Source organism: Microtus ochrogaster, linkage group LG1 (genome assembly GCF_000317375.1).
Source record: "Microtus ochrogaster isolate Prairie Vole_2 linkage group LG1, MicOch1.0, whole genome shotgun sequence".
In the NCBI taxonomy this organism is placed as follows: domain Eukaryota; kingdom Metazoa; phylum Chordata; class Mammalia; order Rodentia; family Cricetidae; genus Microtus; species Microtus ochrogaster.
Genome location: NC_022027.1, coordinates 12,741,621 through 12,754,561, shown reverse-complemented (window position 1 = coordinate 12,754,561; position 12,941 = coordinate 12,741,621). Strand labels below are relative to the sequence as shown.

Here is a 12,941-nt window from a genome sequence, read left to right as displayed (position 1 = left end):
CCTCCCACCTTTCTCCCCCTCCCCGCACTCCTCTCCCCCTCCCTCTCCAGTCCAAAGAGCAGTCAGGGTGCCCTGCCCTATGGTAAGTCTTAGGTCCTCCCCCCTCCTGGCAAGGGGTTTTGATCCTACTTTATTTTCATCTCTTTATTGACCTTATCTACTTGATTAATAAGTCATCCAACCTTCCTTTACTTATTCAAGAATGGATTCTTTAGTTCTTTGACATGCTTATTTTTTAAAAAATATTTATTTATTCTTTGACAATTTTATATATATGTGCAATGTATCTTGAGTCTATACACCCTGAATTTTAATCTCTCATTTAGCCTGTACTCTGAAATATTTCTAATGGATGTTTTAAAGTTTGTGTCTGTCAAAATGATCAGAATAATCATGATTCCCCACACTGGTTTTAGAACATTTAACTACTTATTAATATATCCAATAGAAAGTATCATGTAAAATACATTCTCTAAACATCTTGGGATTGCTTAAGTATTTAAGCATCCAGTTTTATAATTTGTGCCAACAAAAACTATAGAAACTGACCTGATAGCAAATTTTGGCTGCAGCATATTTAACCAAAGGGGCAGCCCAGAAACTCACTTTGGAATTTGGAAGATTTATTTAACTATAGAATATCTTTAAAGTATTATAACTTGGAGAATCTAAAACAAAGATCTGGATAACTTAAAAACTTACCTGATATAAATAATCTTCAAATACAAAATAGTAATCATCATTGCTTGCTGTCAGCTTCACATCCTGCAATTAAAAGTTACAAAGCACTGAAAATTACTCAAATGAAACTGCCTCTAACTCTAAACAACAAATGCAACATTTGGAAATAAGATTACAATGAATTACATATTTTATGTGATGTTATAGAAATTTTCTGGTAAGATTTTATTCCTATTACATATTTACTCAGCAAAATATGTACTACATTACTTGATTTCTAATTTCTTAAAGTTTCATTAAAACTCCTTAAGATTTATTTCAGTTAATCTCCTCCTAAATGTCTTAAAACTAGAAAAGAAAAACCAAGAGGGTCAGAAACCCAGCTACAATTGTAAACACTCTCCCCCAGACTAAACTCCATCCTCACCACTCACAGCTAACACACTTAGCCATTCTCTCAAAACATCTCCTATGTGTTTGTCATTGGTCACTTGAAAATCACCACCTGCTCTTGGGGGGCTAACTGTGACTTTCTGCCCCATGAACTCATGGGATGGTTCATGTCATCTACTGGATAGAATGTTGGTCCTTTCTTTACATACTTCTGTGTGCATTTCTTGTTCTGAGACTACTTAAAAGAATTCTACTCTCCCAAAGAGACTTTTGGCTCTCTCATCTCCAGTGCCTTGCTTTATATACACTTAGGTCCATCACAGGGTCTGACACCTAAGCCATCAAAATATGTGCTTGATGGCTCAATGATGATTAACAGAAACTAATGGCCCAATTGCAGTTCTCTGTGATGTGATGCGATGTATCATTACATAGGTGACCTATCCAGTAGCAAACCAACAATAGCTCAAAGAAAAAGCAAAACATCAGCACCCCACCCCCAGACTGTCTCTGAACAGGTTTTATGGTGACTTGAGATGTTGATTGTGTACTTCAGGGTCAAAAGCACGAACATTCCACCAGATCTGAGTAAGAGTCTAATTCACTTACACTACTTCTAGCTGCATAACTTTGGCTACACTGCTCCAAATCCAGGCCACTGTGCTTTGATAAATGACCCCCAAAAGTCTGTGTTAAAGGCTTAGGCACTTCTGAGAAGTGCTGGAACTTTAAATGCTGGTACCCAGTGAGAGAAGTACAGTTACTGAGAGGTGACTCGAGGAGATATGGACCCTGGTAACTTTCTGTCCCTTTTTTTTGGACCTTCGCTGTCATGAGGCAAATAGCTTTGCTCTACCTTGACTCTTGCCCTGAAGTACTGACTTCCCAGACCAAAAAGCACTAGGACTCCATAGTATGAAGTATACAGTAAAGTAAGCCTTTCCTTTTTCAACAATAGTATCTCATATACTGTCACTGTAACAACAGAAAGCTGAGTCTCCATGTCTGTTGATGGGTAGATTACTATGTTATGGGATATTTGTACACTGTGTGAAGATGTGTTCCTGTGACTGGTGTAATAAATAGTTGACTGGCCAATAGCTAGGCAGGAAAATATAGGTGGTATTTCTGGGCAGAGAGAGAACTCTGGGGAGAAGAAAGGTGGGGTCATCAGCTAGGTGTAGAGGAAGCATGATGAGAAGTGTGAGATGAGAAAACCAGCCTCATGGAAAAATGTAGACTAAAAGATATGGGCTAATTTAAGTTATAAGAACTAGTTAGGAGCAAACCTAAGCTATAGCCAAGCTTTTATAATTAATAATAAGTCTCCAGGTCATTTTTTTTTGCAAGCTGGCTATCCAAATAAAGAAGTGCTGCATCACTACTTATGTCAAAAGGTATGGGAAGTGCTAAGAACAGCATCAGATTCTGAGACAGTGCTCAGCAAACTCTAAGAGTTGATGAAAGGTCCCTTCAGGTATATACTTAAGTAGATAACACTGCACCTTGAAGGTCCTCTACACTCAAAAGATGCAGATACTATTGAACTCACTATATAATCAATTCAACAAGTACTCATTGGTTGATCACTGTTGATAGAGGTTTCTGTCCCACCCAGTCCCACAGCCATTTAGTCCTAAAGAAACACACTGAGATTTACATTAATTATAAACTGGCTGGCCTATTAGCTCAGGCTTCTTATTAACTCTTAATCTTACATTAACCCATAATTCTTGTCTGTGTTAGCCATGTAGCTTGGTACCTTTTATCACTGAGGCATTCTCTCTTGCTTCCTCTGTGTCTGGATGGCAACTGTAGACTGAGCCTTTCCTCTTCCCAGAATTCTCCTGTTCTGGTCACCCCACCCATACTTCCTGCCTGGCTTCTGGCCAATCAGCATTTTATTAAACCAATACAAGTGACAAATATTTACAGACTATGAGACAGCAGATAAGGATGATCAGAATGAAGGACACCAAAATCAAAACACAAAGAAAATAAAGACAATGTTTATCTTCAAGAAGTCTACTCTATCAGTCAGAGAGATGGTTCAGTGGTTAAGAGCACTGGTTGCTCTTCCAGAGGTCTTAAGTTCAATTCCAAGTACCCACATGGAGGCTTACAACTGTCTATAACTCAGCCCTATGGGGTCTGTTGCCCTCTTCTGGTGTGCAAATGTACATGCAAACAAAACATCCATATACATAAAAAAAATCTACTATATCAATGAAAAGAATATATATGTAATAAAAATATGGAAAAATCACAATGATGGATTAAAATGATCCATGACTATACAGCTGAAACAGTCTAGAACAATCAGCTAAGCAGCTGAACCAAACAGAAGTCAAGGGATGGATGGAATAAGTCATGAATAGCTCTGGAGAAAACCTGAAACTACAGAGCACAGGGAAAGAAATGGATCACTCATCAGAGGTTCCATGGGGAAGGTAAATCAGTTCCTTCTCAGCAAAGGTGAGACTGACTCTGAGCCAATGGTGTCAGGGGTAACGGTGATGTCTTACAGAGAGAGGCTTGTGGAATGCCAAAGCATATCCTCACCCAAGAGAATCTTACTGATTGTCGTTAATTCTTATTAGGGATTAATTAAGCCTTTTAATTGGGAATGTGATAAAAAAGAATGAGAAACATTGGTCTAACCGGCAGGCTAGAGTAAACAATAGAGGTTACAGCTGCAAGGTAACTTGTTGGGGAGGTGAGGAGAAGCCAGTATAGATAAAAGAATCCAAGAATTCAATTCAGGGAGGAGATTTATTATCCTTTCCCACACATTTCTTGAACCATAATCATTCCAGGGGAAATGTTTATATTTACAGTATAATTCCTGGCACCAACTACTCAATGTATCCCTGCTACATTTTTTAGTAGGTACTTATTAAGTTGAAACATACTTGACCACATATTTACAAGACTAAAGAAGTGTTTATTACATAACCACTTAAAGTACAAAACCACTCTTGCAGAAAATTCAAGTTTTCTCACTTCAGACAGCTCACAACCACCTGTAACTCTGGGGGCATCTGTTTCATGTGCACACTCCCATATGAAGACACATACACATAATTTAAAATAGCTTTATTACAAAGAAAAATATACAATAAGTCCTACATAATTATGAGATAAATGGGATTAAAATATTATAGTCTTGTTTTAATTTTAGTTGTTTTCCCACTTTCTTTGTGTGGAAGACTTGAATTTAAAATGGCCAAATTTTTTTCTCTTCACAAAAACATGAAAGGGCTAGGAAAAGGACATAAGAACAATTTCCTTGGAAAGAAGACAACACTGCCTGCAGACCTCAAGCTTGGGAAACCAGCCTCAACTTCACAGGTACAATGATCACATCTGTTATTTCCTCCCTCCCTTGCCTTCTTTCCTTCCTTTCTTTCATTTCCTTTCTTTTCTGACAAGGTCTCATGAAGCTCAGGTTAGTTTCAAACTCACTAAAAATCCAAGCATGACCCTGAACTCCTGGATTTAGGGTACAGGCATCCTAGGCATGTACTATCACACAGTCACTCAAACTGATTCTCAAGTTTAATATGTACTTTTGCCCTGCAGGGAGAAAGCTTTTCACTGTAAATGCCACCGATGAAATGGAAAACCATGAATACTTTGACTTACTTTATAAATTAGACTGTCCACCAAAAGGTCATGCTGTATCACATTGGTCTTAAGTTGCTCATAATACAGGATGTCCTGTATTTAAAAGTAAAATATATAAAAATTTAATGTTTATGATGTCATCCTAAAACCTTAATAAACAATAGTCAATAATAAAATTATGGCATTAAGAGGTAGAGACTCTGTTTTATCCATTATCCATCTATTCATTACTATGTAATGATAGTTAAGTAACAGTAGATGTTTAATAATATGCCTATTTTCATCACAGATACCTACTGAGTATTCAATCAATATTTGATAAACTTATTAACTATAATAATGACTATAACATTTATGAACTAGGTACATCTTATGATTACTTTAGCAAAGTTAAATAGAACACTGAGAACTATCTCCACCCACATTTGAGGAGCTTAGGTCCAGAGAGCGCACTAACTCACTGTCCAAAGCCACAGACTTGTCATTGTCAGGGTTCAAGGCTTTACAGCTGGGCACAACTACTGTTTGCTTTTCCCCTTCACAGCTTGTGAAGCATCTAGATGTGAATACTAGGAGAGCTGTGTTGGGGGAGGCTGCTTTTTTGTTCCTGGCTGTCCAGACCATAAAATAATCACATAGAAACTATATTATTTGCAATACTGCTTGGCCAGTAGCTTAAGCATATTGCTAGCTAGCTTTCACATCTAGTGTTAACCCATTTCCATTATTTTGTATTTTACCATGACACTGGTAGCCTAGCAGCAAAGTTCCAGCTGGCAGCTTGCATCTTTCCCCTCGTGCAGCTACATGGCATCTCACTGACTCCATCTTCTTCTTACCAGCATTCAGTTTAGTCTCCCCCCACCTCTCCCACCTTGTTCTATTCTGCCCTATCACAGGCCAAAACAGCTTCTTTATTGATTAACCAATAAAAGCAACACATATACAGAAGGACTTCCACACCAGAGCTGGTCCTTGGTAGAAGGCTTCTAGGTCAGCCCTGGTTCAATTCCTTTAAGACTTGCACACCACAGCTTTAAAGTCACCATAGCTTTAAAGTCACTTCCCTATCAATGGAGACTCAGGCTGTCTGTCTCTAAGTAGCTTGTCCCTGTGCACAAGCTGCAGTAAATCCCCCTCCTGCACTATGCTGCTCTGTCTTTGGATAAACAGGCAAAGTGGAGCTCTAGGGTGAAAACTATACACACCTTCTGTCAACATACGGACTGCCCAACTACTCTTCAAGAACAATACCAATTCAAAGTCCCCCAGAAAAATGAGGTAACATTTAATCTACACCTCTACCTCTATAAACTCTGCATTAATGAGAAATGATATTGCATTGTTGTGTTCATTTGTACTTTTTTCAATCAACAACCTGAAGATCCTCCCCTCTGCTTCCTGGCCTTATATTTCCATAGCAGGGATTCGCCCTTCACAGGATTATCTGTCCATTCGGTGGTCTTTCTCTCTAATGTGTCAGTCTCTTCATTAAGAAGGAGAATCAACCATCTGCCATTGTGTTGTAAGCACTTTTCTTCAAAATAACATGTTTTTTTTTTAATTTTTTGGTAAACACTGACAATTCTTTAGATGTTCTTTATGGTTTTGGGTTTCCTTGCATTAGGAAAGGCTTTCACACCACATGTTCATACAAATCATTTTTGAAAAGCTGCTAATTTTACACTCAAATATCTGTATATTTCCTGGAACTTATTATTGTGCCTTGTATAAAAAGGTCTTACTGTTTTCTGCCAGTATCACAGCTAATTATCAGCACCAGCATTTTCCACCAAAGTAAAAGTTATAGAGCAAGGGCTACTCACTAATTCGCTACTCCGCTTTCTTTAATAATGATTTGGTTATTCCTAGACACTTAACCTCCATAAAAACCATAAGGTGACTCATGTGGTTAAAAATAAAAGAGATTTTACCAATTTTTTTAAAGAAAAAAGTGCTATTTTATGATGTTAAGGCATCCCATCCAAGAATACAATGGAGATCTCTATCGTGTAAGACAAATCTATAATCTTTTGTGGGCTCCAGAGAAAGCAAGCAGCACTTTGTTGTGAGGGAAAATGGATACATAGCATAAGCTCAGAGTGGGGCCTGGCAGGTTTCCTGGGGGTCAGATTTTACTGCTCTCTGTCTTGTGTGTGCACTGTTTCCTTGTGTGCACTCCAAGGCTCTCTGCATTAAACTTTTTCATGTTCCTGCTATAATAAACCAGGTGTGTCTCACTTCTGTATTTCAAGTTGATAATATGGATAAAAGCTACTGATTTTTAAATATTTTTATAGAATATCCTACTAAAACATTTTAATTATAGTATCTTTTTTTTGTTTTCTAGGTACTTAACCATGGTCTTAATACATGTGACTATCATATACACCCAGAATATGACTGTGTGTCTTCTTCCTCCAATCATAAACCAGTTCATATCCCTATCTTACAGCATTGGTTAGATCCTTAGAAATGGTGCTCCCTAAATAGTGGTACTATTGCAGCCTCGTGCTGATTCCAGGAAGAAGAATGTGAGAACCACTGTTCAGCTTGTACTCAGATTGCTTGTAAGAAACAGTCTTAAGTTTGAGTTACTTTCAAGGTTTGATTTGAAATGGCTGTTGGGTTAATCTGGCCCATATGGCACCTACTGTGACTTTCCTCTGTTAACATGCAGATTATGTGATGGGAGGCCCAGTAGCTGTCCCACCCGTCACTCAGTGCCCTGCCAGTGTGAATTCAGTTGATCCAAGCTGGACAGGACAGGCTGTCTTTTCCCTTCCCTGACCATCTACAGTGTATGTGTAGTCTGAGGGGGACAGTTCTGCAAATTATTAGTGAGATGCTGTATTAAGCTACATTTTATCCTAGCACTTTTATATCTCTCATATAAAGCAGAGATAAACACAGTTCTGGTAACATCTGAGAAAATAGTGCTTTAGAAAAGGTTCAGTGAGTTTACACTATTAATTTTTATTTTGTTCTTTAAAACTTTTTGCTCATATGTATGCTGACATATAAACAAATGAAATCAAATCAATTATAGGAATTATTTCTATGGGTAATATACACTGAAAAGATTTACCTGTATTTGTAACTTCTGAATTATAAATGCTCACAGAGAATTTTACTTTAATTGCTGTGCCCAACAATACTTAGTTGCAAATGTACTTGTGATGGGGGAGAGTCTTTTGTTTTGTGTTGATTTTATTGGTTAAATAAAGAAACTGCCCTTGGCCCTTTAATAGGACAGAAAATTAGGTAGGCAGAGTAGACTGAACAGAATTTTGGGAAAAAGAAAGCCGAGTCAGGCAGTCGCCATGATTCTCCCACCCAACACAGATGCAGGTTAAGAATCTCCCTGGTAAGCCAACAGCTCGTGGTGCTACACAGATTACTAGAAATAGGCTAATCAAGATGTGAGAATTAGCCAATAAGAGGCTGGAACTAATGGGCCAGACAGTGTTTAAAAGAATACAGTTTCCGTGTAATTATTTTGGGTAAAGCTAGCCATGCAGGAGCCGGGTGGCGGGAAGTGGCCCACCTCTCATTATTACTACATACTTGTAATGCTTTTTTGTAATGCTTTTTATTATCAACTAATTACATGCTTTTCTTGGCTATTGCTAGAAAAGTAATAAATATCTTAATAAGAGTAATCATTAAAATACTAATTTTAGGATCAGATATTTTTATAAAGAAATATATCAAATGTGTTTAATAAAATTTTAATCACAAAGCAAAATTTTACTGGGCCCAATTATTCAAAATAGGCAACAATCTCATAAATATAATTACAGAGTAATCCCGTGAACTAATAGAGCTGGCTAAAGTTCAGACAAAGTAATAAAATATTATGCAACAAATACAAAATGCTGGGTAGCCAAGTGAAAGCAAAGTCATGCTGGTTCAGAAACTCATCTGTCCATAAAATTTCAAAATTACAGGCAAAATATAGCAAAAATGCTTCAGAAAACAAGTTCACATTCTTTCAATATTTAGTCAAAATATACTGGCTTCTTCTAATAAGCAAATTAAGAAGTATCTGTACCCTTCATAAAATGAGGGCAGTGGCACCTTCACATTGACTTCAGTACCAACGAGCACACAAAATAAGTCATAGCAATCTATTAATACTGGTATGCACCAAAGCTTCTGTGTACACAAGAAACAATTACATAGATAAATGTTTTTGTACTTTGCTTTTAATTATATTTTACATGCCATCTTACTCGGCTAAACACATGTTTAATTAACCTTTACTATATTTTATTTAAAGTGGTTTGGACATTTAATATTCTCTCTCTTGGAGATAGAGCTATGGGAAGAATCTAGACAGATAAGTTATCATACATCACAAAACTGTAAGTTAAGAATTTTTTTAAAAAAATCACACTTCTGAGTGTTTTCCTTGCACTTAGCTGTGTACAACATGTGTACCCACGGGGCCAGACAAGGGTATTGGACCACTTGGGACTGGGGTCACGGGTGGTTTTATGAGCCACTGTGTGGGCTCTGGGAATCAAACTTGGATCCTCTGGGAGAGCAGCCAATGCTTTCGGCTACTGAGCCATCTCTCCAAACCCAAAAACTATTTTGTAAATCATGTGATTTAGGCACAAGTTCAGAAAAATTTCTCGGAAGATGAGGTAAACTACCCAATTCTAGAATTACCATTGTGCATTGTGCATTATTTTCATGTAGACCATCATAAACATTATAATCCATCATTTATTCAAAATTAAGTATTCAGTAGTAAATTAAAGGTAGGTGCTATTTTCCACACTAATATAGTTCCTCAAGATTTAAAAACATCTACTGAACCAGTTTTAAGGCTGTCTGCCGCCTCAGAGCAGTAGGAGAGGTAGAGCTCTTCATGGTCTCTGAGAAGCCCTAATCTCCCATGAAAATAGAAAAAAAAAATAGAAAAAGGTAAATTAAAATGAAGATCTAGATTATTCCAAGGACAAAATAGGCAACTGTATTAAGTAAGTGCAGAAGCAATAAGAATTAAAGTATGTGCCCTGCTCCTTGGTGACCTGGGTAGGGCATTTGCTGCTGTGCAGTGGGGGCATAGACTGGACTACAGAAGACTGAGTAATTTATTAAAGAAAGCAACGCATCCTATTAGTTAATGTAAGTCATTAATAAAATTCAGTATAGCACAGACTTTTAAGATGCAGTTTTAAAAGGAAAGAGGAACAGGGAAGCAGCTAGAAAAGACACAGAATCTATAACTTATTTTTAGAACAAAGAGGATGTGAACTGGGAGCTCTAGGCTCAAACCTGCAGGGCTATGCAGAGGGATGGCTGCTCTGAGACACAACTCCTTCGATAATGGTGTTTGCTTATCTCACTTGGACAACATTCTCTACGAAAGACTTGATGGCCAAAATGATAGCCATACTAATTCTCCATGAATATGTCTATCCTGTAGACGTCTCAAAGATTAGGTTGGGGTTCAGAATGATGGCTCAGCACCTAGGAGCACTGACTACTCTTCCAGAGCACTCTGGTTCAATCACCAGCTGTAAACTCCGTGCCAGGGGATCCAGTGCTTTCTTTTGCCGTTGGAGGGCACTGCATGCACGTGGTGCGCAGACATACGTTCAGGCAAAACACCAATTCACACACAATTTTTTTAAAATAATAAAAAGTTTTAAACTAAATTAGAATCCAGTAATTTAGTATATATTTCCTGATCATCTTTTATGTGCTAGGTAGGATTTTTTTCTTTGGCCACAGCACTCAGAGCAGACGGTCCTAAGGAAATATTTGTTGATCAGATAACTAGTGAGAAAGTTCTAATGTCAGTGCGGGTTCAGGAAGGCTTTCTGGAGAAAGGGACAGAACAGACTTGGAGTACCTCCGTAATAAGGGGAGATCTTGTTTATTTGTTTGTTTGTTTGGCATATGGGACATATGCAAAGATAGGAGAGAAACAAGGTGTGTTAAGAAATCTTAAAGAAAAGTTTTAAAATGTTTTAAGCAAAGGGGCAGTGGTGGCACACACCTTTAATCCCAAAACTAGGGAGGCAGAGGCAGGCGAATTTCTGAGTTTGTGTCCAATCTTGTCTACAGATTGAGTTCCAGGGCAGCCAGTGCTACAGACACCCTGTCTGAAAAAAACAAAGTCTGTGTGGGCTGATGTTAATATTAGAGAAAGGGTGTTTGAAAGCATTTGTAGGGAACAAGGGTGCATGCTGGAAGTCAGACTGAATCCAGGCACAAGAAGATAATACTGTAAAATGGAATGGCAGAAATATGTACAGAGAGAAATACATGAATTTCAAACAAATGGAGGAACTGAGTCCAGAGGGAATTAGAGATGAATACAGTAAGAGATTCATGTAGACAGAAAAGAATGGGATGAGCCTTGGATCCGGGGCACGCTGATGGACAGTGGTACAAAATAAACAAAGACTTCATGATTGCTAAGAAGATATACATGTGCATCAGTCCACTGGGCACCCATCTGAACCTCAAGAAAGAGACCTGACAAGACTGTCACTCTGAGGTAACTGTAACTGGAGCCACAAGAATTAAGGAGGGTTACTAAATGTATAAATGAGAAGAGACAGAACACCAAAAACTTAAAACCCACATGGAGAGGGGAGTTCAGAGACAGAGAACCCTCCCTAGCAAGTATGAAATACTGGGTTTGGTACCCGGCACCCGCAACATATACATCACTAAAGAAAGCCTCATAGAAGTGTCTGTTGTTTCATCGGTGAACAAAATATTGGACAGTTTTTGTTTTTAGTTAGCAAACAGATATCAAGCATATTTAAAAATATAAATAACATTTGCTAAATACATTTTTGGCTCACACAGAGATGTGTAGAAAATGAGCATATAAAAGTGACCCTTTGAAACATATCACCTATTTTCTTAAAAAGAAAAGTTGAAGTTAAATGCTTTCCTATTGAATATACCATATTAACCAGCAGGAATGCAATGTATTGTGTTTAAAGTTTTTTTGCAGTAAAAAGAAAAAATAAATATCTCAATAAAATTTTATCTTAGAATAGCTTTCATTTCCTGGAAACATTCAAAGACAGAACAATGACCTCAGCAAACGTCTAAACAATAGATTTGGAGGAGCAAATCTGAATGTCTGCTTATGTGTCCAAAGTTTCAACTATGACTGCAACTAGGTATATAGTTTAAATAATAGACAATTCATTCAGCAAAAAGTATTTCCCCCTTCCTTCCCCACCCCACCCTCAAGGCTTCACCTGTAACAGTAATTTCGAAACTTCTGTACTCACTGTTTTTCTGAAAATACTAATTTCTAATTATAAATATTAGATAGATTTTGCATTTAAGTTTACATTTTTAAATAGCTACAATTTCAAAATTTAAATGTAAAAATCATGTTGGAATACTGCCCAAAACAATCATTGTCTGTCATTATTAAGGTGATATTTTTTGAAAAATTCTAAATTTGGTGTGAAAGGTAGCAATTCCTTTGCACACAGAACAGAATTTGTCTGACTCCATAGTAGTGAGGGCATTTGTTACCTGGAAACTTAAATCCAAAGAATTATGTTTTCTAGAAGATCAAACAAACAGAAAAAAATATGCTTTGTAAACAATTATCTCCAAATTGTTTCCAAAAGATAGCAATATCTCTCATGCTGAAAAATTGTTCTACTGTAAATTACAAGTTTCATTCTTTCAAACAGAAGATGACATTAGTGCTGTTCAGAGGGAGACTTAAGACACACATCATACACATATAAACAGACACACTACACATAACTTGCAAAGGTTAGAAATGTAGTTTTTATAACAGACAGTAATGTTTTAGTTTGTTATCTGAATTATAAATCACAACTGATTTGTAACATAATTATAGATAATACTAATTTTTATGACTACTGCCATTAGTGGCAGACATTTGTGTCCATTATTATATAATATTCTTATCTATGTTACTTTTTGTATATTTGTCACAATTCTGTGATATAAATATTATTACCTATATTTATGTACCATTATCTGAGGCTTGAAGAAATTTAAGCCATTTGCTCAGTGATATGTGTTCAGTAAGTTGAGGCAACTCTGAGTTTAAACCGGGTTTATTTAATCATAGAACCTGTTACATTGCTAGTGTGACAACGATTAAAAATCTCTAAATGGAGCCGGGCGGTGGTGGCGCACGCCTTTAATCCCAGCACTCGGGAGGCAGAGGCAGGCGGATCTCTGTGAGTTCGAGACCAGCCTGGTCTACA

General features: G+C 37.3%; 1 protein-coding gene across 3 annotated transcripts in view; it reads right to left on the bottom strand.

Moving 5' to 3' along the window:
• The window catches only part of Tbc1d19 (TBC1 domain family member 19), a 115,667-nt gene that overhangs the window by 56,021 nt on the left and 46,705 nt on the right, over positions 1-12,941 (bottom strand). For 2 of the 3 annotated variants that reach the window (XM_005359235.3, XM_026785130.1), the window contains 2 exons: positions 4,720-4,794; positions 703-765 (listed from right to left, as the gene is read on the bottom strand). In XM_005359235.3, coding sequence (XP_005359292.2) covers positions 703-765; positions 4,720-4,794 — 138 coding nt within the window. The remainder of the gene's footprint in view (positions 1-702; positions 766-4,719; positions 4,795-12,941) is intronic. The other variant, XM_026785129.1, reaches the window with a different exon arrangement.